General features: G+C 48.0%; 3 protein-coding genes across 13 annotated transcripts in view; 2 read left to right on the plus strand and 1 right to left on the minus strand.

Annotated features, from left to right (window-relative positions):
* The window catches only part of LOC119134898 (pro-neuregulin-3, membrane-bound isoform), a 133295-nt gene extending 125784 nt beyond the window's left edge, over positions 1-7511 (plus strand). For 4 of the 6 annotated variants that reach the window (XM_037272124.1, XM_037272127.1, XM_037272125.1 and 1 more), the window contains 7 exons: positions 531-554; positions 989-1091; positions 1227-1353; positions 2830-2915; positions 3803-3955; positions 6458-6852; positions 7232-7511. In XM_037272124.1, the coding sequence (XP_037128019.1) occupies positions 531-554; positions 989-1091; positions 1227-1353; positions 2830-2915; positions 3803-3955; positions 6458-6852; positions 7232-7425 (1082 nt within the window). In that variant the 3' untranslated portion in view covers positions 7426-7511. Of the gene's footprint in view, positions 1-530; positions 555-988; positions 1092-1226; positions 1354-2829; positions 2916-3802; positions 3956-4383; positions 4496-6457; positions 6853-7231 lie in introns of those variants that run through there. The other 2 variants (XR_005100422.1, XM_037272126.1) reach the window with 2 other exon arrangements.
* Positions 7512-9470: 1959 nt separating this feature from the next.
* Positions 9471-13109, minus strand: LOC119134932 (carbonyl reductase [NADPH] 1-like). Of its 4 annotated transcripts, none has more exons than XM_037272190.1 (7): positions 12713-13109; positions 11654-11769; positions 11411-11580; positions 10918-11025; positions 10629-10837; positions 9854-9907; positions 9471-9794 (listed from the first exon to the last, which is right to left on the minus strand). In XM_037272190.1, exons 2-7 carry the CDS (start codon positions 11764-11766, stop codon positions 9621-9623), a joined length of 828 nt encoding a protein of 275 aa, XP_037128085.1. In that variant the 5' UTR covers positions 11767-11769; positions 12713-13109; the 3' UTR covers positions 9471-9620. The 4 variants fall into 4 exon arrangements, with proteins under 4 accessions (XP_037128085.1, XP_037128086.1, XP_037128084.1 ...); XM_037272191.1 differs by having other exon boundaries at positions 11654-11780; XM_037272189.1 differs by having other exon boundaries at positions 11654-11766; positions 12713-13108.
* Positions 13110-13428: 319 nt separating this feature from the next.
* LOC119134892 (multimerin-2-like) lies at positions 13429-22663 on the plus strand. 3 transcript variants are annotated; one of them, XM_037272105.1, is made up of 11 exons: positions 13429-13518; positions 13741-13906; positions 15925-16047; positions 16149-16255; positions 17104-17172; positions 18134-18664; positions 19015-19370; positions 19480-19674; positions 20004-20444; positions 20739-21096; positions 21884-22663. In XM_037272105.1, the coding sequence occupies exons 2-11, from the start codon at positions 13890-13892 to the stop codon at positions 22159-22161; spliced, it is 2475 nt and encodes an 824-aa protein (XP_037128000.1). In that variant the 5' UTR covers positions 13429-13518; positions 13741-13889; the 3' UTR covers positions 22162-22663. The 3 variants fall into 3 exon arrangements, with proteins under 3 accessions (XP_037128000.1, XP_037128001.1, XP_037127999.1); XM_037272104.1 differs by lacking the exons at positions 13429-13518; positions 13741-13906 and adding an exon at positions 13962-14623; XM_037272106.1 differs by lacking the exons at positions 13429-13518; positions 13741-13906; positions 20739-21096 and adding an exon at positions 13960-14623.
* The last annotated feature ends 150 nt before the right edge of the window (positions 22664-22813 follow it).

Consider the following 22813-nt stretch of genomic DNA (forward strand, 5'->3'; position numbering starts at 1 on the left):
GCTGTAGGCTAAAGCTGCCTGGGAAATTGAGTTTGTAACCCCAAGAGCAACGCGCTCGTTCGTCAGCGTTGGCCGGACGCCGACTAAATGAACGTGTCGCACGCGAAATGAAAGATGGCGCTTGGCGGGAAACGAGACGCTTTTCCGCACCTTGTTTACGGTTTTTGTTGGGCGGCCGCTTCAGCGCCACCTGACAGATGAGCCATTTACTTCCTCTGGTAACACATGCATTTTCAAATTAAAGCCACAAGATTATCATGCAAGAGTAAAATCAAAAGTCTTGAGAGAAAAAAAATCATGACAAACTGTGGCAGAGACTTTCTAAATAGAATACTGTGTTCAGACGTTTCAAATCAAATTAAGAAACGCATCTTGAATCTCTGACTGACTTCCAACGGCAATGGAAACAACACAAAACGGTTGAAGATACAACTTTCTGTCTTCAGTCCTCACTTTGCAAATCAAATATGTGTGCACTGCTGATGCTACATACTGATGCTAACATCCTCGCTCTGTCTTTTTGCCCGCAGACCACCTGGGCATCGAGTTCATGGGTAAGATCTCCTTTTGTCTGGCCTTCCCTATACATTGTTGAAGTTTGAAGTGTGGACAGAGAGAGACATGTTCCTTCCAATGCAAATGTAATGCAGTCGCCATGGAAACCTCCAGAACAGTGAGGAGGCGGTGCTGCCAACATGTGCAATTGCCATTTGTGCGCATGTGCGTGTGTGTGTTTTAAATTTAAGCATCATATCAAGTGTTTCATTTCTTTTCCTAAAATAGTTTTTGTCATCATTCGTTAATGTCATTATTACTTGGTTGATTGACTTGTAAAGGATATTTTTAAAAGATGTAATTATGAAATAATGAATTCCTGAACTGGGTGTTCCCAAGGAATTTGTCTCAGGTCCACCATTCGCCATTTTGTTGTGTTATTGTTCGCAAAAAGTGTTTTAATGATGGATTTTTTTCCCTATTTTTTGTGCAGAGAGCAGAGAAGTGTACCAGAGACAGCTGCTGTCCATCACGTCCATCGCTATGGCAATTGGCCTCCTGGGAGTGCTCTGTGTCGCCCTCTACTGCCGAAACAAGTCAGTCAACGGGCCGAGTTTGTCAAATGTAGTTTGTGTGTGTGGAGGGGTGCGCGCGCGCGCGCGCGCGCGTGTGTGCGTGTGTGCGTGTGTTTTGCAATATAAACATTTGTGTTTCTGTCTGTGTTTGTGGAGGCATCGGCGAGAGAAACTTCAAGCTCACCTGAAGGAAAATCGAAGTGTGAAAAACTACACTACAAACGTCATCAACGTGTTAGACTCCAAGACCAGGAATGGCAAAGCCGACATCAGAATGCACCAGGTCCTCTCCTCACTACCACCATCATCATCAGCGTTCTTGTTGTTGTTCATCTGCCTCTGCTTTCGGTTCCTCCCCAACTTCCTCTTTGTATTCTTCATCCAGATCTTCCAATTCATGCTCTTGTTGGATTTTTGGTCCACAATTTAGGGAGCGCGCTATCTGCGCCTCACGGCAAAAGCCATTGCCAATCACCTGTTATCCAATTTACTCATTGCGTACTCGTTTGATTTCTTCAGATTTAGGAAAATGCTAAGACACTGAAGCAGAAATTAGGCTTACACAGGTTGGTTGAGTTCAATCACAATTCTTGTTAAGAAAGCTCTGTTTTCAGGAAAGTACAATACAGCGCTGGGCCTTTCGTGCGACCATGCTCAAGAGCAGAAAGTCTCCATTCAGAAAAGGCAACGTTCAAGGTTCTTTGGTCAGCTTATATTCAGTTGCACATGCCAGTGTGGGCCGAGTTTGATGGGTGATGAGTCAGGGGGTGTGGCAAGTTCGCAGGAGAGTTTGATTCCATGGGAGTGGGTGCTGGTTCGGTGAGAGCTGGTTCCGTGGGGTTGGGTGCTGATTATGGGCGATTCGATGTGTGTGGGGGCTGTTGTTTTCCTTTCCGTCTTTCAGCCTTGACGATCATCTTTGGCGGGGTTCTTGGCTGTCTCCCTCTGGCACCTGCTGGTTTTATTTCCAAGTGACCTTCCTGTAAACATTCTGCTCCATTCTTACACTGTCGCACCTCATCCATTCGTCATTCTTTCAATTTTGTTATTTTGTACGGAATTATGTGAGCTTTTGGCTGTGACATCATCAATTTATTAATGTTCCCTGACTATGCAAAGTTTGTACTCACCACTTACCATGTTTTTGTTTGTATGTTCATTTGATACTCCATGTACTTGCTTACGTCATCATATTCTTAGTTTAATCATGCTTCCAACCATATCTTTTCTTTGTTAGGCAAAATATTTCCCTCTGTCCAGAACGTTCAGTAGTAATCGAAAACTGGCGTCTAGCATGAGTCAAAACATAAGATATAATCAAGTACTGAACATTTTTAGACGACTTTGGCAGTGTTCGTGATTTAGAAAATCATCAGGCATGCATTAAACAGTTCCTTAAGGGTCATTTAAGCCATTCAGGCAATATATAAAAAAACATTTGTTATTTCAAAATGCTCAGAAATACATATTACAAGTTATAAAAACCTCTGTCATTAACCCCTATCAAAAATGTGTAGTTATGTCTTCTTTATTGATTTGGTGCGTAGGTATAATTATATGCTTAATATGTTTCTTTTATTGATTTAATATGTGAATATACTTGTCTGCTTATGTACTTTATTCAATGAGGTTTGAGCATATCTGTTTTTGTAGCTAGGCAAGACTTTTTGTATTTCGAACCCATTCCTTCACTCTCCATGATGATGATGATATGAGATGTTTTCTTCTTAATCTTGTCCTTCTTCTTGTGTTCTCCCAGCAGTATTGTAAACGTCATTCTGCATGTCGCCACAGTAACATGTGTGACTCCGGCTTCACGCTGTCCAGAAGCACTCTGAAGCTCACGTGTGTACACACACACACACACACACACATACTGTACATGTACAAACAAATGCAGTATTTAATTGACCCACTTTTGCGCACGCAGACACGACACACAAACACACACATATGAAGATGATCATTGGCTTTTCATGCTCAGTCATTACTAGGGGTGTAACGATTCATCGATACACATCGATTAATCGATATAATGCTCTACGATTTGTTGGCATCGATGCTAAACGTAAACATCGATCTATATCGGCCGTTTCTGACCTCGGACATTAGACGCGACTTTATTTTGAAATCCAGTTCATTGTTGCTTGCTTCCTCTTTCCGGGAGCAGTGCGCGGCGTGTTGTGTTGTGAGCAGAGCAGGCACGTGAAAGGGGAGCCGACAACTACGCGGCTCCTGGGCTGGTGCTATGGCTAGTGTCCAAGAAGACGAGGAAATTCGCTCCACTTTGGGCTTCATTCATTATAAAGAACTTATTTTTGTTTTGTAATTAAATAGTTCAGTAATGCACTTTAAAGTTAATGGTATTACAAAAAAAGAAAGAATATTCATTCATATTCTTTACTTACTTATATGAGAAAAAATATAGGAATTTGATAAAGTTCAGTGTTAAAATAAGCACTTTGTATACTACAATACTCTTGTAATTTCCTAAATGAAGAGTTTGCAGTACCTTGTTGATTTTGCGTATGAATTGTTATAAATCAGGATATTGTTCTATATCGATCGTAGAGCACTATATCGTGATGTATCGTGAATGAATCACAGCAGGCTTTAAGATATCGGCAAATATCGTATCGTGTTTCTTTGTATCGATATGATATCGTATCGTGACAAAACCCACAATTTACACCCCTAGTCATTACCATTGTGGTTTTATTCTTGCGGCCCAGCACGGAGCAGAAGAGTCTAGTGGCTCATTGGTCCGCCACTCGCAGAACTCCGCCCATTCCAGGAGGACGTCCCAAGGCTTTTGGTCCGGCGTATCAGCACCTCCAAGAGGCGGAGCCTACTGAGAAGGAGCGCCAGGCTGAAGCGCCAGGCAGGTGAGAAAACCTCCAATTCCACTTCTGATTTATTTCCCGTCAACTCATTTGGAGGAGAAGGGAGGAGCTTCATAAAGCTAAGTCATAGCCTTGCCTAATGGGAAAAAAAATGCCCTGCTGGCATTTTCGTTGCAATATGTGCCTCTTTTTGTGCGTTTAGATTTTGTGGGTGAGTGTTTTTGTGTGTTTGTAAAATGAGCTTGCTGAAAGATAAGAACGGCATGGCGTTTGCGACCCGGGTGCCTCTCTGTCTCGATGCGGCGTCCATCACACAGCGCCTCTCTTCAATCAGCACGTGAACTTGACACCTGTTTTCCATCTGATTGCGCTGGCCGGCATCAGACAGGATTCGTCGGCTTATGTTATCTTGGGAATTCGCCTTTTCCTCTCCGCATCGTCCTCCCTTATCACGCGCGTCATCTCTGCAGGGACGCCTCGCAATCTCTGCTGCGGCCGACGATAAAAGCCTGCGAGGTTCTCTTTTGAGCGTCAACAAGCGGCGCCGCCACACACGCTTGGGGATGGAGGAGCGACAATACAGCGAGATGGACAAGCTGACGATCAAAATGACGCAGAGCTCATTTCCTGTCACATGACCGGCAGAGCGTAAAATTTGACTTTCTTTGTGCCGCAATCTTTCCTAATCACTCTCAAATCGACCTGGCAGTGTCATGGAACCTTATTTTCAAATCACGAAGGCTTCGATTTTGATTTTCCTCAATCACTAATACTCGAGCCTTTGGATCTTTGCTCCCAAGACGCGCATGTGTGTGATCAATATTCCTTATTTTTTTATGAGATTGTCTTTCCACAAGCCTCCGTTGTTCGTCAGCAATATTCTCGCTCCTTGATCTTGAACTCTCGCTCTTGGATTGTTATTCCTCTGTCCCATACCACAGTGGTCTCCAACGCCTGGGCCGCGGACCGGTACCGGTTTGTGGATCATTTGGTACGGGGCCGCACAAGAAAGTATAAATAACTTGCATTATTTTCATCCATCCATCCATCCATCCATCCATCCATCCATCCATCTTCTTCCGCTTATCCGAGGTCGGGTCGCGGGGGCAACAGCTTTAGGAGGGACTCCCAGACATCCCTCTCCCCAGGCACTTCATCCAGCTCATCCTGGGGGATCCCAAGGCGTTCCCAGGCCAGCTGAGAGACATAGTCTCTCCAGCGCGTTCTGGGTCGTACACGGGGCTTCCTGCCGGTGGGACATGCCCAGAACACCTCCCCAGGAAGGCATCCGGGAGGCATTCTGATGAGATGCCTGAGCCACCTCATCTGGCTCCTCTCAACGTGGAGGAGCAGCGGCTCTACTCCGAGTCTCTCCCGGATGACCAAGCTTCTCCCCCTATCTCTAAGGGAGAGCTCCGACACCCTGCGGAGGAAACTCATTTCGACCGCTTGTATCCGGGATCTTGTTCTTTCGGTCACGACCCATAGCTCGTGACCGTAGGTGAGGGTAGGAGCGTAGAGGGTGGCGGCACCACATTCACTCGGTGTTCAGATCGGCTCCCTGACACTTCTGAAGATGCCACGCTGTATGATTGGCTGAAATTGCGGCGACATTTAAGATTGTGGTTGGTCTGCTTTGCTGAAATGGGATAGTTTCTGTTTTTTTGTCACACACATTCACACAGTTGTGTGCGGGAATCGAACTCACGGTGTCGGCACGCAAGACAGGCAAGTGTACCCCTACACTATCAGCGACTCCCAGGGAATGGGATCGTAGTTCAAACACGGACGATTTTTGCGAAGAATACTTCTAAAAAGAATATGCAGTCGGTGATTATTTGATTTATTGATGCTTTCAACATTTAATTTTGATTTGTATTTTCTAGAATTGTTTTGAGAAATCGTGACGTCATTAAACACTGATCCGTGAAAATATTGCCTGACAAAAATCCTGTCCGTGGTGCGAAAAAGGTTGGGGATCATTGCCATACCGGATAGTCTCTCTCAGCCATCCTTGTTCCTCAGTCTTTGTACTCCACAGGGTTTTGCAGTCCGTGAGCCTTGCACCTTATTAGCGATGTCTTTGTTGTCTGTCTTCCTCGGCGCTCAATAACTGCTCCGTGCTCCACCAGCTTTCCACCTGGATATTTGCGCTTTGATCCAGACAGGATCGTTGCACCTTGAGCCTCAATCCTTGAGCCACAGTTTCCTTAGTTTCCTTCTTTCTGCTCTTATTCTTTGAATTTCCTGTCCCCTTTCCCTGACTTTGCTGCACCAGCCGCGCTCCTCGATAGCCACGACTCAAAAGTCGTTCCCGAACATTTGTTCCTGGCTTCTTGCTCCTCCTCTGTCTTTTTGCCTCTCTCTTTGCTTCTCCACCCCATTGGATATATGCTCGTCGCTCCTGGCTCCTCAACCCTTTCAATGTTTGATTTTCACTTTTCAAGCTTTGATCTTTGCCCTAGTTCCTCAGTGCCAGGAGTTGAAGGGCTCCTTGGAGGCGTCGCTTAGTTTAACTGACTTCTTTTCTTGTTTTCTCTCCAGTTGCCCGCTAAATATGCAATCTGCCGTCACTGCGCGCTCGCCTCCCGACGGCATGCCGCGAAGCCCGACCCACCGCTCGGACCGTGTCCCCATCGAGCCGTCCCTCCAGGGTCGCCACGATGATGAGGTTTTCTGTATGCAAACCACGATGTCATCAAACGGCACCGCACCCCGCCGAGAAGACACCGGCCAGCGATCCCCGGCGCCGTGTCAGCGGCGGCGACAAGGCGAAGAGCAGCAGGTGGCGTGGCTGCTGCTGCACAAAGCGCAGGAGCATCTCCGGGCCTCAGCGCGGAGGCGGCACGAGGAAGGCTGCGGCGTCCCATGTGGCGGCCCGCTGGTGGCGCAGGCCAGACAAACTGTTTGTTTCCTCAACCTTGGCGTGGGCGGAGCCGGTAAGGCCACGCACACTCACTTACTACGAGAGCCAGACCAATAATCAGACCTCAAAAGACGCTCTCGTTGGACAAAAGAAAAATCATTGTCCGGTTCTAGCCACGCACAAAATGGCCACAATGGAAATGAAAAAAATGGAAATTCATTTATTTCTAAAACACGACAAAAAAGATACCAAATAGCCCGTCGCTCCATGGTGGTTTTCACTGTACAAAGAATATATGAATATATATAAACATGATATATGGATATAAATATATGGAATTCTAAAAGTGACCAAGTTGAAGAACAGAAATGATGTACGTCTTTTTCTTCTTTTTCCCCTTGTTTTTGTATGACGAACGCCGTCACACTCGCTTTGTGTTCGTCAACGCCAAGATGGCCACGGTGTTGACGACTTGTCAGCCAAGAACCACAGTGTGAGTGCGCGTGTGTGCGTGCGTGTGTTCTCACGCGCTCCCCGTTGTTTTTTCAAAAGTTGCCAATGGTCACTACGGCGTGCACAGGAACCAAAAAAGAGTATAGGACACAAGGAGGGAAGGACACAAGGAGAGAAGGAAGCGCTCATCTGATTGATTCTCATCTGATTTGACGAGTGGCGCCACCGCGCGGGCTGGCTGTTGAAAAAAGAAATAAATGTCTCTATGTTGTATCCTCACCGTGCCTCGCCGCGCACTCTGTGTGTCTACGCAACGGAGACCGTCCCCCAAGCTGCATCCCCGTCTCGCACGATAAGACCCCCCCCCAAAAAAAGAAGCCCTTGACTTGCTGTTCAATTTGGGGACTTTGTTGTGCGTTTGTAATTGTGTGCTGACGCCGGGCGCAAATTTAACTTTTGGGGCCACGTGATGGCATCAAATGACAATGACGCAAACGTGAAAATTTGCTCCTTTGCAAATGTGAATTGCGAGAGCCGCTCGGTGTCGAGGCAAGGGTGGCACGTTGCTTGTTTTGTTTGTTTGGCTGCAAGACGCGCTGCGAAAGACCTTTCTCTTATCAGGTTCTGTGTGGCGCGGATGAAGCAGTTTCATGTCGGCCGTGCAAACCAGAGAGAAAGCCCTTGCGCAAGATTGACAAGGTAAGAGCCCTGGAATTATAATGGACCAATTCTTGAATTCTTCAAGCTGTTTGTGCAGATGCACTCAATTGCTAAGACAGGTTTTGGGGGATATTTTTTTTCGACTTTTCAGGATGCCGCCGAGTGATTTTGTTCATGACAATGTGGCCACTGCAGCTCATTTCTGTTTCTGCTCACAAGACGAAGGTTAAAAGGATGGAGCAGCTTCTCGAGGTGTCACCAGTGACTTCCTTGCTAGCTTCCAAGGCCGTGCGACGATCTCGTGGCGTCAAGAATACTTTGTGAACGTTTTGCGCCGACGTCGTGGTCTCTTGGTCGGGCTTGCTAATGAAAGGCTATTTATAGGCTGCTGGCATTTGATGACATTCAGTGGCGCCGCGGCGCTCCAATTACAAGACTCGGGTTATGTGAAGCTTGCCGTGGGTAGAAAGGACTCGCCGCGACGCGTCATCGTCTCCAAAAAGACACATTTGCACGCCACAGCAAAGACACTTTTGAATTTCCAAGATGTCCGACACAGACTTGACTTGCACGCACAAGCCCTCTAATTAATTAATTAGTTAGTTAACTTTGCCAATTTTGTTTTTGAGCTTACTAAGGCGCCATGAAATAAGTGCGGCCAAACAAGTTGTTTTAGTTTTAGTCGTTGGAACAGTCTTTGGACTTTACGCCACTGCATTTCTTTGGAATGAGAATCCTAACAGGCGAGAAATCCGCATCGGGTGCGGGTCGTGACATCGCTGTGCTTGAACGCTGCTCTCCTAACATCTGGCGGTCACCACAAACTGCAGCTGCTCAACAAAATGTTTGATTTATCTCACGTTGTTCTTTTTGTAAGAGGCTTTGTTCTTACGCTGGCCTAATAAAACTTGTTTCCTCAGCAAAAGACAGACATGTAGGGACTGGAAGGTTGCTCTTAAGGTTTTGCGCTTTTGTTATTATACAAACACGTCTTGTATCAAAATGTCGATATGTAATCATAGGTAGCGTTAATACAATCGTCTGGGTGACCGCTCGCATTGATTGAGCCTTCACTTTGACTGACATGCGCAAATGTTAATAGATTTGATTTCTCTGCACAATGGGTTAGGTCCGTAGTTTTGGAATGTGATTCTCTGCCCCACACATGATGTCGAGGTCAGATAGTGTCAGTGACATCAAACATCCTCGCACTGGCACGTGGGCGGTTGAGTGAGCCAGCGAGTGCGTGCGTGCATGGAGCAGCGATTGAGTGTTGCTGTGCTGCTGGAATGGTCACTTTGTGTTGGCTGGCAGTCGTTTTGCATTTTGCAGGATTATTCCGTCGCTCATGCTGACCAATTAGGATTATCCAGATGGGCAGATGCGCTTTACACACGTCCGCCGTGGCAAGGCATCTTATTTTAAATGAAATACCCGCAATGACCACCGAGTGTCACTAGAACTCAACGTAGCTGATTTGACTTTTGACCATATTGCTGGCATTTTTGTATTGAGCTGTGAAATGTTGTCAAACAAGAAATCGGTGTTTGCACTGCTTCATCAACTCACAAAGGTTGCTTCAAATCATTCTTGTCTTTATTCACGCAAGACGGTGTTAGGGTCTTGCCACGTTTCGCACATCGGACGTTCTTGTTTCACATTTATTGATTATTCCCTTGTAACTGTTCAGAGTAGCGTTTTGTTTTCCAGACGGTGACACGGCGGACTTCACCAGGTCTGGATCGTCTTGTCCGACACAAACTTGCCGTGAGGCTCCAAAGCTCCGACGGGAAGCAGAGCCAAGAAGACTGGCGTCTCAGCGCCTTCTTCAGGAGACTTGGGGGCTTTGGAGCCCGCCATGTCGGTGCGCACCCAGCCGGGGCAGCACGCGTTTACCAGGATCTGAACAGAAGCGTTCGTCAAGAGGCGTTCTGACAGTCTTGCTCACGCGTGCTCGTTACCTGATCGTTTGCTCTCTCTTTGGACAGACGTCTCGCGTGGATCATGGACAGAGTCTGAGCAAACATGCAGAAAAACAAGACAACAAAACATCACCAGTCAAGAACCCGTTGAGGTATTACACGTGAGGTATCCCTACAACAGTCCAAATACTTTTGACCAAAGCCTCCTTTCTTTACTCCCCAGACTTCTGTCATCATTTTCCTTACCCACCCTTCACTTCCTGCATACGTCCCAATACCTTTGTAGAAACCCTGTTTTCCCCCTTCCATTGAGTTCTAATGAGCCCGAATACGTTTTGTCCTCTTTTCACTAGGTGTCTCATTACTTATGTCCGATACCCCACTTACACGTTTTGTGCGCATGTCTCCATGCTTTTGTCCAAACTTCTTGTTTTTCTTCACTTCACCTGACAAATTTTGATTATAGGACGCATTTTCATTGACTGCGTCTCAACTCTTTTGGTTCCCATTTTCTGTTCCCCTTGATTCCCAATACTTTTGTTACCACCATTTTTTTTTTTACACATTTTCTGTCCCACTACTGTCTCCCCTGACATTGTCTTAACATCTCACCACAAGTGTCCCAGTACTTTTGTCTCCACTCCACGCTACTCCGCCCTTTATTACGTTGTATGTGTCCAAATAGTTTTGTCATCACGCCACCTTTTCTTCACTATTCACATCCTGTAGGTGTCCCACCGTTTTTATTGTGTGTCCCAAAATTTTTGTCCAAATTCCAATCCCCAAAACTCTTTCAAATGGCGGGGCGCAGTACCGTCACGCCGATCTTGGAGACTCCGTAGGCCGTGTCGGGCCATCCTGCCTGCTTGTGCCGGTCGTCCTTGGCGAGCTCGACGAAGTGCGTCATGAGTGTTGTCAGCTCGTCTTCGGTGATGTCGTCGCTGCGGAAACGTTTCTGCAGCTCCTCGCTGCACTTGTGCAGGCTGCGCACGCTCACAAAGCTCGACACGTTCACTACGCGGCCTGAAAAAGGCAGAAGCAGCGTGGAGTTCCAAGGAACTCAGACCTTCAATGTGAGCTCAGAGAAGCGTGCAGCTCCGTACCTCCGCATTTGATGAGCGGCAGGAAGTGGGTCAGCGTGTCCCGTGTGGCAAAGTAGTTGGTCCGCAGCGTCACCTCGGCCTGCGTGCCAAACGGCGCCGGGTCGGCCACTGAATGTGGACGGCAAAAAGGAACACTCAACAAAAAGACAGAGTTGGTACTTTACTGGGTAAACGGCATTTCAAAACTGTGTGAGAATTAGCGAGTTGCCCCATAACGGACAACGGCCGCATTTTTCGCACTACAAGTCGCGCAGGTCAAAAAGATGGGAGAGAAAAAAAAAAAAAAAAAAAAATCGATCGATCCGATTTTAGAGGGAAATGTTTTGAACTAGAACCGAGAGCAAGGAGAGTGGAGCTCAGACCGGCACCCACAATCCTTGTGCTGAAAGGCCGAATCTCACCAAGCAGCAAATATTTGCAAGTGTGTACACACGGGTTTGGGTCACCATCAAATTTTGTAAATTAATTTCAAGGTTTCTTTGCGACAAGTTACCTTTAAAAGCGATGCCGGCGTTGTTGACGAGCACATCCACGCCGCCGTACTTTTGTTTGAAGAAGTCGGCAGCCTTTGCGATGCTGCTGATTTCATTGATGTCCAACTGGTGGAAGTTGACTTTCAAACCCTCTGCTCTCAAGGATGCTGTGGCCTCCTCCCCACGCCCCCTGCCCAGAAGGGGTGGTCAAAATGATTTTTGAAGTTGAGGTGGCCACATGTGCGGCGTGCGAAAAGACGTACACGTCCCTGGCGGTGAGGTATACGTCTCCCTGGAATTCCTTGCACAGCGCCTGCACGATGGCCTTGCCGATGCCTTTGTTGGCCCCCGTTACCACGGCGACCTTGCTGGACATCTTCTTGGTCAAGTCGATATGAGGAAAGACAAATGAATGAAAACAATTCACCTGTCCTTTAGTTCGGCTGCAGTGAAATCCAAAGTAATCCCAGCATTTTATTGTCCTTTGATTGGGTGGGCGCAGCAAAACTTGCTACTTGCAAAATGTTTGAAGGTGATGTTAAATGGTTTGATTGAAAACTAATTGTTTATCAACTTAATTGACAACTACTTTGACAATAAATGGGGCTGTAGAAATATACTTAACTCCGAAAAAATATTGAAAGGTGCACTTGATTACAATTAAAATGTTACATTCAAAGAGAACCATTCCAGCAACGCCCAGATTTGCTGAGTCATGGTGACTGCTACTCTTTGTATAAGAAAAAGATGACTGTCGATCAATTTAACAGATTATGCATTAGAACGTCAAATAAGTGACAAACTGTTTGTAACAATGGCACAATTTATTTGTTTGCAGGTCGAAAATGTTTTGACAGTTTTTTTTATCTATTTTTTTAATGTATTTTTATCTGAACTTTTTTTTATCTAAACAATGTGCATATAAATGCAATAGTAGTTGACCCCAGAATGATATAGAAATAAAATTAAAGTGTTTAAGTGCGCGTATCGCCAGTTCACTTAAAGAACTTTGAGCCCGACGCATTCTTTGCATTTGGACGACTGCTAAGCAGCAAAATAAACAGGAAAAGAACCGAGGCCACGAAACACATCATTTACATTTTAAATTTGTTCGCATGACACCATCCGATCAACGAGCACGTTTGATCTTACCTTAGCTTACCCAAAAGGACCCTACCCTCCTCTAAAATAACGTCATCGGCATGTTTGTCACAACTATGCTTTCACTTATTCGACGGTATTTTAAAACGTGCAAATAGAAACATTTAGTCTATCATATTTTGTGCACTTGCAGAATTGATCATTAGGCTTTGCTTTCTTACTTGTAATTGTTGTTATGATGTGCACCGAAGAAAGAGTGCTGGATTCCAACCGCGGAAGCAGACCAGAAGTTGAATGCACTTCTGCGCAGTCTCAGTGCGCAGACACGGACAACCATCCCCCCAGCTTCTTTTTTTTTCTTTCTTCATTCACACACACATTCACACCGTCACTCACACACAAACATTCACATTCATATGTGGGAATTGAACTCACGGTGTTGGCACTCAAGTGTACCCCTACACCATCAGCGACTCCCTCCCCCAGCTTTTACACTACCAGGGAATGATCCTGTGGGAAGTACCGACGAATGGATTAATATGTGGATGTCGCTCTGATTAATAAATACCGCTGTTGTATAATATACACGATAGTGGCTGCTTTTACCCCGTTGTTCTTCAATCTTTGTCTAAAAAAAAAAGAAAATATATATATATATTTTTTTTCTTTAATATATTTGATTATTGTCAAATTTTTGACAGAATCAAACAGAAATATGTAGTTACATGGGGTAGAGTCAGATAAGCTTAGGCTTCCTTCTACTCCCTGTTAAACAAATATGATTTTACGATAAAGGGAAAATTATAACACAATATCATTTTTTTTCTTTCTTTTTATGTTCTATTGTACTATGGACTTATCATTTTTCTGTATTTTTACTTTTTTTCTTGTATTTCTTTAATGTTCGAAATAAACAAACAAACAAACAAACAAACAAGCAGGCGCGTTGTCTGACGTAATGTATGGGAACGTGCTGCCGTCTCCTGGCCAGATTTTGAAAACGCAACATCGGGATCTATTTTAAAAGGTGCAGTACCCTTTTTGGTTGCCATGGTAGCAATGCGTTAACTGTGGACTCCAATTGCTGCCAACAATCCTTTATCTTTCTTATGTTGGCCAGAGAAGCAAAACGGTTTGAACTGTCTCGTATGTTTTGTGTTGAAATGTGAGCAAATTTGTTGTTCTACTTTTCTTCCTCAATCGCATGAAGGATGTTGAACTTGTCTTTCAATGTCTTCTCTCCATCAAGAGCGTGACAGGAAGCGGCCTCGTGGATTTCCTGCGTCCTTATCGCACGACAGGAAGAGGATGAAGATGGAGGGAGAGAAAAAGGACCATGGATTTGTTTCCAAGGAGGAAGGAACAAGGAGTTAGGCTGAGGAGCAGCAGGAGGAGGAAATGCCTCCAGATATCAGGTGACAGCTTTGAATACAAAGACCTCTGAGAACTTTCTTTGGGTGTTCCCCACCTCGAGAGAGCGCCGTCACCAGAACGTGAGTCATTTGCCTTGGTCATAATAGACCAGGAGAAGTTCTCGCTTGACTTGGACCAGTAGACTGGCTTGTGAAAATGCAACTGCATTGTGGCATTTTCATTTTTTGCATCATCTTTAGTCGAGCAGCAAGTCACAAATGAACCAAAGAAATGACCCCAGTTTGACACCATCTCAACATTGTAAACATGAAACTGTTGTTAATGGGAACTGAAGTTGCAACGATGGCACAAACGCAACTGGCCAAGAGCAGCATCTTGTCTCGTCACCTTCAACTTCCAAAGCTAAAACTTGAACGTCTTGAACGTTAGCTCACGATAAGATTTCTTATAATGTCACTTCCTGTGTGGGCGTGACCTCCCCCTCCTCTCCTGCCTATCCCGCTGCCCCTCCTCCTTGGTTTTAAAAGAAGGTGGCAGGCGCACGAGCCCCCACTCATTCAAGCAGCAGTCATGAGAGCCGTGAAGGTTCTGCTTGTGCTTCTGGCCTTTGTGCTGAACACTCGTGGCGACGTGAGGGCCCGAGACCCCGAGGTGGAGCGCGAGGAGGACGAGCAAGGGGATCGGGGGGGCACGGTAAGCGTCATAGGTGCCACCAAGGAGACCCCCCCAATAGGAGGGAACTACCCAGCCCGAAGCGGGTGAGTCCATCGAGTCGACAACAGCATCCTCAGGGTGTTGTGCATTTCAAACCCCGGGAACTGCTGCCCGTTGATTGCGCAATAGACTTTGGGATGTCTGTCAGCATCCGATCAGGATGTTCCTTTGTTCGCACTGTCCAGGAGACGACGCTGTTAGTGATGAATCTTTCGTGCCCAATTTGCAACTTGGAACCCGAGCGTTGTTGTTTGCTGACATTCCAAGCGTGTGGCGCCACGACTGTGAGGAAGCAGGAAGTCCTTGCGTGTTTTGACTGCTAGCGTCTCGCTCACGATTGCCACCCACAGCGAGGCTTTACGAGCCTCCCTCCGGGTATTAGACAGGCCCGCCCGTCACAGCGCTTGATGCAGCTGCTCTTGCCGTAGGGGTTCGTCAGGTCGAAATCGTGCTCCAGCGCCACCCTCGGCTCAACTTGATCCTGAACTTGGACACTCTAGTGGTGAGCACGTCTGCCTCACAGTTATCAAGTCCCTGTTCGATTCTGTTGCGGAGCCTTTCATTTTTCCTCGTCCCACCTTGCGCAAATTGCATGTTTGCGTTCTTGAAAACAAAATATATCCGGAGGGGTGAATGTGAGTGGGAGCAGTCCAGGTTCGATTGGTCTCCAGCTCAGCCCCAACCATAGCAGAAGTGCGATTGAGAATGGAGCCTACAAGCCCCCTGCATTCTTCTCAAAACACTGATGACGTTTGCAGTCATTGGAGGGAGGGGAGGCGCTCACTCGTGTGTTGACGTGTGCGTCACGCTGCGTCAGGTGTTTGGACTAAAAACCAAGAGTGGATGTCACCGCGACCGACGTGTTTTGGCGGTGCCTCGCGGAGGACACGCCAACCTTGAGGAATGGACGAAAACCCCAAAGGACTCTTTGTGTGGCTTTTGCTGGCTTCCAAAGGGTTGACACCCACTCAGCCACTAGAAGATGACAGGAAATTGTCTCCCGCTTGATCTCTGCAGGAAAGCAACATTGTAAACAACGACATTCCTCTGCTTTCTCAGTCATCGGACTTTGAATGATGGCAACGTTTGAAATACTGAAGCGGCAGCTTCTACTCTGCCGAACCCATCAAAACCTTTGTCGAGTGGTTTGAGTGTGGGATTGTTCCTCCCCGTGATGCCCCTCCAAAAGGAAGCGCAAGAAACAATGGAGGAATAAAAGTCCGAAGTCACGTGTTTCGACACGTTTAGCCAAGCTGTTCAAACTATATGCAGCGTTTGGATCCGAGTGTTGCCGCCATAATCACAATGAACCCCCGCAAATGTTTTTCACGTGTGCCTTTTGCAGGAACTGGTGTGCATTTGTGCAGAAGCGTATGGTCACAGTGGCGGCGGCGTGCGGGACGGAGAAATACACCATCAAGTCCCAAAGTCCGTGTCCCAGCGGAACACCGGACTGTCATCTGGTCATGTAAGCCTCGCAACCACAAGGCGCCCGCGGCTCGGCGCCCCGAACCTCGGCAGCAGAGACTCGCGCTCCTCCACGCTCTCGCTGTGCGTGCGTGTGCGCAGGTACAAGCTGTCCACTCGGCCGCTCTACAAGCAGGAGCGGAAGCTGACCACGGCTCTGTTGTGGAGATGTTGTCCGGGTCACGGAGGAGACAACTGCGACGACACGGGTGACTTCTTCTCTTCCGTAGCATCATCGTCATAGCAACAAGCTGTCAAGCGTCACATCTTTTCAATGTGCGCGGTTGTCCGAGTCCAATATCGATTACCTGCTGTTATTGTGATTTGTGCTCTGTGATTGGCTGAGACAAACCACACGGGCCCGTTTGAAAACACGATTACGGGTACGACTCATGTCCTTTAGAGGTGATTGGGGTCCCTTTCCATCATTTGAGAACCGTTTACGTTTTAAAATCGAACGGTCAAATTGTTGAAAATGAACTTTGGGGTTCCTCAAGGTTCTCTTTGAGGACCAATTTGGTCCAATACTATTTTGCCGCCATACTGTATTTTAGCAGGCAGTAAGTCAAAGCATTACCATCAAGGTACTATTATTCACCTAAAACGTCTCGTGTACACTTTTTTCGGCGATTAAAATTGATTTTTTAAGGAAATGTATTTTCTGCCTGTGACGTTGACACGAAACACGCACACACGCATGGGTCAGTCAAAACATGGGGCTAAAAAAGTCTCTCTGAAGAGGGCGTTTGTATCCATTGGGTTCTATTTTAAATTCTATTGCTTTTCTCTTTGTCCCCGACTTGAGTCTTGAGTCTATCCGTATCTGGTAGCAGTTTAATTTCGTACAGCCTTCTTTTGTGGGAAAGAGTAATGTTTGCTTGGAGTCCGGAGAAGGATATCCTGAAAAGGAGCCGGATGTCAAAAAAGGTGACTTCCTGTCAGGACTTATTTCGGGCGCTCGCTAGCTCATGTGATTGGGACGTCTAGTTTGTGCTTTTACACGTTGACCAGATTTCGAAACAAACTAAATGGGAATATGTCAACTTGTCTTTGACAGTGGCTGATGCACAGAACGACTCGACGAGCTCCGAAGTCCGGAGAGCGGCCGCCTTTCCCCATGCTGCTGGTATGGATGAGCGGTCGCCAATCACGATCGCCCGTCGCGGTCGTTCATCTCGGTCGTTCGTTTCGGTTGCCTATCGCGGGCGTTCATCGCGGTTGCCCATGGCGGTAACCCATTGCGGTCGCGTTACATTTGGACAAAGGAGCAATTCTCTCGCGTTCACGCCTCTCGCTAGATGCCTTGTGCTTGGGAAATAATGAAAATGGCTGGAAAGTCAGAAGAAACCCGACGCGACCCGCTCGCTCCCACCACACCTCTAATTCAAAGCACTTCCTGACCCAAACCTTTGCAGAGACGCTGGACACAATCAGAGGAACTCCAAGTCATGAAATCCAGCCAGCGTGACTCCATGAGCAAGTTATTTTGCTTTTTTTTTCCCCACTGTTAAGGCCAGCCTGATCCTGCACTATTTTCAGACCCCGATTACGGGCGGGTGGTTTCTCAATGTGAAAGCCTCCATTCCCAAAAAAAGTCAGCCTTGAACATTTGGTTCTGACCTAAACAGCACCTTGGACCGTGCGCGCATCCCTGCTGATATCTTACCTTGCTCAAGGCCAGGCTACTCGCATCTCAAACTTGTGATTACATGCTTGTCCGTACTCCCACGCTCAAAGAATTCGATGCCGGAAGTCGCTTTCAAGAGTTGACTTGAGCATTAAACCGCAAGTCCACACTTTTGCAGTTTGAGGTCCACTTCAAAGCCTCCCCTTGCCGTGCCACTGCCCGACAATATCGACGTTCCCTTAAGCCAATGTCACAAGTGGGATTCGAACAACCGCCGACAAAGTGTACTACAATCTGAACCCTAACCCTGGGGTAGGATGAAACCTCCGACTGTTTCCGAAACTATGGTCAACTCCTGCCTGCAGCATATTATGTCCTCAGTATACGTATAGCATGTGAAGAATGTAAACCATAGGTACACAGAAAATGTACACACATATAAGCTGGATCTGTCTTTCAGGCGTACTTCCCCAGCAACAGCACAGCGACCCAAACAGACAGCAGAACGACCACCAGGGCTCAGTCAACATCAGTCACGCTCAGCTTCCTGTCCGTGCAAACAATCGGGCCCACTCTCAACACCACGACAGCGCTCAAGATCCTGCCTATGGACCAAAGCAAGACAGCGCTCAAGATCCCGTCTACGGACCAAACCAGGACCGTGCTCAAGATCTCGCCTACAGACCAAGGCAGGACCGTGCTCAAGATCCCACCCACGGACTAAATGGAGACCATCAGGCACATGTTGCGCATCAGGACCACGCTCAGCATCCAAACCAAGTTTTGCACCCTGTCCAAGTTCAAGATCAGGACCCCACACAGCAGCCTTCCCATGTACAGTATCCCGTCCAGGTCCAGGATAGGGACCCTGCTCAGAATTCTGTCCGTGTCGAGGAGGGCAACCTCACGCAGCGTCCCGTTCATGTCTGGACTCAGGAACACATGCCACAACCTGCTAGAGAACCCAAGCAGCCAGAGCACCTTCGTCCCGGTAAGTGCGAATGTACCAAATGTTTGCTTGACGTCCTCTTCTCATTTGACAAATAGACGAATCCAGGTGCCGGTGCGCTCGTTGCTTTTTTGCGCACTTCACGGGAATATGAGAGGAATCAATGAGTGGCTCGTCAGGCAAGCGGACAATCAAATTATTGCGAAGCGGCTCTCTAACAGAACCGCTTTCCGATTCTCATCGCTACTCACCATCTGTCAGATTTTTAACTAGGGGTATAAATTGTCTTTTTTTTTTTTTTAAAGAATAAAAATCACGAAAGAGGAAAACGTTTCTCAAGATCATAATGAAAATAAATATTCTAAATCAAGGCCTTTTTGTGTGCTCTTCAGGCACATACGAGGAGGCGGAGCCAGCGTCTGGTTCCACAGTCCCCGCAGCAGAGGTGGCTCTCCCCCACATGGTGGCGCTGCTGACATTGCAGCTGCAGCCCTCCCTGCAGCTCTTCAACCGCTCGCTGGAGCAGCTCGGCCGGCGGCTGGACGACCTGACCCAAGACGCGGCCGAGCTGGAGGCCGCCCGGCGCCGGGAGCGGGCTGAGCGTGCTGACTACGAGCAACGACTGAACGCCAGGGTGGAGCAGAGCGTCCAGCAGGTGGCGATGCTGCACAGGCGGCTGGAGAACGCCCTGCGCTCCCAGCAGGCGATGCTGCACCACAACATCAGCAACGTCAAGAGCTACCTCATGGTATCGTTTCCTTTCTCCAACTTTTGGGAGTCTTGTTTTGAGCCTTGAACTTTTGCAAACCGGATTTGTGACTTTTCAAACCGATGACTTTTGGACTTGTTGCCGTCAGGTCAGCCTGCAGGCCATGAACACCACCTTGGCAGAGCTCAAGCTGGACCAGGCGGTGGGGCAAGAGCAGGGAGAGCAACAAGAAGCCGAAGTGGAGGCACCCCTGGGGGAAGTGCGGCTGGCAATATCGCAGACGTCAGCTGTGTGGGAGGCCATCGGGCGTCTGGACAACATGGTGCTCAACACCACCGTCAGGGTTAGCCGCCCATTCCTTTCTGTGTTTGGCGCTACCTACAGCCCGAGCTAGTCACTTTTCATCTACTTTTTGACTTTTAGAATTTGTAAACGTGGTTAATGTTGAGTCTTTCGATTTTTTTGACTCCATTCTTGCTTTTTTGTCACTTTTTTTTTACCATTATGACTTCTTTTTTCTTCACTCTTTGTCATATACTTTTTGGCTGCTTCTGCTGCTGACCTTTGACGATTCCTTTCATAATTGGATTTGCTGATTGTTTTTCCAAACGTGCCGTGGCTTCTCGTCTTTGCTGTTCGCAAGGCAGTACGGCGTTTGTGTTGCCCGTTCAGGTGGACGAGCTGGCGGAGGACCTGGCGGCGACTCGGGGCGGCGTCCAGCAGCTGCGCCGTGACGCCGGGGCGCTGGGCGAGCGCCTGGAGGGCACGGCGCGCGCCGGCCAGGTGCTGTTCATGGAGACAGGCCTGGAAGTGGAGGCGGCCAAGGTGGCGGTGCTGGAGCGCGTGGAGCAGCTGGCGGGCAACCTGAGCCAGCAGGGCCGGCGGCTGCACGAGATGGACGTGGACGTGGACTACCTCTACAGCTTCCTCTACAAGAACAACACGTCGTCACCTTCGCCGTCCCAGTGTGACTGTGGGCATCTCGACGAGGTGCTGGCCCGGCTGGAGGTGGGCGTGACCAATGCCACAGAGCTGGCCAATGAGAACCGTCTGACTCTGGAGGAGCAGGACCGGGAGGCGGCCATGGAGGCGCTCCAGAGAAGCTTGCAGCAGGTATGGCGTAAGGAGCGGACCTCCGCTGTGGCCAGTGCGTGTGGAGCATGTCTTGCTTTGCTGTCATCTTGTGGCCGCTGTGAAACGTTTTCAGGCCGCATCAGGCGGCTTGTTGCACTGATTATCGTGTTACATTTTACTTGGTGGGATGAGAGGACTTCTACTATTTGCCTTTCCACTTGAGTATATTTTTAATGATTCCTCTTAAAGGAAGTCCTTTCACAATGGCTTAACCACACTATATTCATTCAAGGGGCCTTTGTGGTTTACGTACTCTAATTGTCTAATTGTCAGGTGAAGGACTGGATGACGTCAGAGCAGAGGCGGACAACGGCTCTGGAGTCGAGCGTGCGGCCGCCGGAGGCCCGGGACGGCGCCCCAGAGGCGTCCGATGGGAAGCTGTGGGGGGAAATGAAACGCGCGTCGGCCGAGATGAAGCGTCTGTCAGCGTCGTTCAACTCGCTGGTGAAGGACGCCACCCGCCACAGCGAGGTCCTGGAGACCCTGCTGGGCGAGGAGGTCCTGGAGTTCCTGGAGTGGCCCGTTCTGGACCAGGAGGCGCACTCCATCCCGGCACTCAAAGAGCACCTGAGGGTGCTCGAGCAGACGCTGGGTGGTCGCAACCTGGCCGCCCACACAGGCAATGAGCCGGGTACGCTTGGCTTCTGACAAGTCTCGGACGTGATTTGACGTCTTCAAAAAATGCAACGTAGTAAGAGTATGTGCGGTTGCATCCGTCTGTCCCAGCCCCTGCCTCTCGGTCCGCCCCCGGGATGCCCTTAACTGGGTGTCCCGCCCGGGGCCCGAAGCGTTTACTTTGAAAAAATTAGAGTGTTCAAAGCAGGCCAGCGCCGCCTTGCATACCGCAGCTAGGAATGATGGAATAGGACCCCAGTTCTATTTTGTGGGTTTTCCCTCCTGAACTGGGGCCATGATTGAGAGGGACGGCCGGGGGCATTCGTATTGCGCCGCTAGAGGTAAAATTCTTGTATTCTTGCGCCCATCGCTAAAGTGCGGCTTCAGTGGAGAGCTGATTTTTCCTTTTTTCCCGCTGCCAATAGTTTCAAGGTTGTAACCCAAAACTATTGTCACCCATGACTGGTGGTTTAGGCAGAGAGTGCTAGGATATGACGTGCGTCCGTCTGGCCATTTAGCAAGTTGCTGATACTCACCAGGGTGGTTGAAACTTGAAAATGAAACAGTAGCGTCAACACTTGCTTGCGATTGGGGTGGTCTCGAAGGGAAATACGTACTTTCCAACTTTTACTTTTTGACTATTTTGATGTTGATTTTTACTACTGCCATCACCTTTGACTTTTAACTTTTCACTGACTTTCTCTTTTCGCTGTTGACTCTGGCTTTTGCCATGCTGCCGAAGTGGATTTATGTGTGAGGGCCATAAGCATGCATGGCCCTTGACTTTGAGCCGGTCATCGCAGGAGATGCGGAGGAGGCGCCCTCAGCGGTTAAGCCTCCGTCCCGGTGGCTGGGCGGCGCTGCGAAGAGCCGAGCAAGACGAAGAACGTCTCGGGAGCATCTGCAGCAGTCCGGCGGAGACAGCGGCAACCTGCAGAAGCTGGAAAGGAGTGTGGAGAAGCTGAAGACAAAGCTTCTCCAAATGGAGGCGGCGCCCTTCTGCCGGGATGGCTTCCATGGCAAGGAGGTGGCGCGGCTCAAGCGAGGCCCGCACAAACACCTCGGGACCTTCCAGAACTGAACTTTGTTACATATTAAATTGTAGATAAATTATTAGTATTATGATTCATTCATTTTCTGGATTGCTTCATCCTCTCGAGGGCATACTGGAGCGTATCCCAGCAGTCTTTAGGCGGGGGACACCCTGAAGGTGTTGCCAGCCAATCGCAGAGCACACATCGATGAACAACAATTCGCACCTACGGACAAATTGGAGCGCTCAATTGGCCTACTGTGCATGTCTTTGGAATGTGAGAGGAAAGCGGAGTACCCTGAATCAAACCCACAACCTCTGAACTCTGAGGCGGACATGCTAACTAGTCGACCACCGTGTTGCCTATTATTATTATTAAAACTTAACCTAAAACACATGCTAGATAACAAAACAAGGGCAGATGTGAAATTAGTGAAAATGTGTTGACCGGTATTACGATTCCGGTCCTGGTTTGGTCCACATGTCAGAAAATTAGCAAAGAAATTAATGATTGTGTTCCAAAATAAAATCAGATGTTTGCAATTGTCTTCAATTGATCGTCAACATGTGTGATTTTACAAACATGACTGATAATTTTGACTGAACTAAAAAAGGTTCAACCCTTTGGGGTGAACGTGCTGACCTCTTTTTGTGTTGCGAGAGCCTTTGAGGTTTTAGGAGCGTTTTGCTCAAGTACTTT

This window comes from Syngnathus acus, chromosome 15 (genome assembly GCF_901709675.1).
Source record: "Syngnathus acus chromosome 15, fSynAcu1.2, whole genome shotgun sequence".
Classification (NCBI taxonomy): Eukaryota; Metazoa; Chordata; class Actinopteri; order Syngnathiformes; family Syngnathidae; genus Syngnathus; species Syngnathus acus.

Excerpts from the sequence above, each read along its gene's own strand:
- LOC119134932 (XM_037272190.1), bottom strand. The coding sequence starts at position 11,766 with ATGTCCAGCAAGGTCGCCGTGGTAACGGGGGCCAACAAAGGCATCGGC. Across the intron at positions 11,581-11,653 it reads TACCTCACCGCCAGGGACGT|GGGGCGTGGGGAGGAGGCCA; the intron begins GTACGTCTTTTC and ends CCTTCTGGGCAG. Across the intron at positions 11,026-11,410 it reads CGCCGGCATCGCTTTTAAAG|TGGCCGACCCGGCGCCGTTT; the intron begins GTAACTTGTCGC and ends GTCCACATTCAG.
- LOC119134892 (XM_037272104.1), top strand. The coding sequence starts at position 14,436 with ATGAGAGCCGTGAAGGTTCTGCTTGTGCTTCTGGCCTTTGTGCTGAAC. Across the intron at positions 16,048-16,148 it reads CCGGACTGTCATCTGGTCAT|GTACAAGCTGTCCACTCGGC; the intron begins GTAAGCCTCGCA and ends GCGTGTGCGCAG. Across the intron at positions 19,371-19,479 it reads ACGTCAAGAGCTACCTCATG|GTCAGCCTGCAGGCCATGAA; the intron begins GTATCGTTTCCT and ends TGTTGCCGTCAG.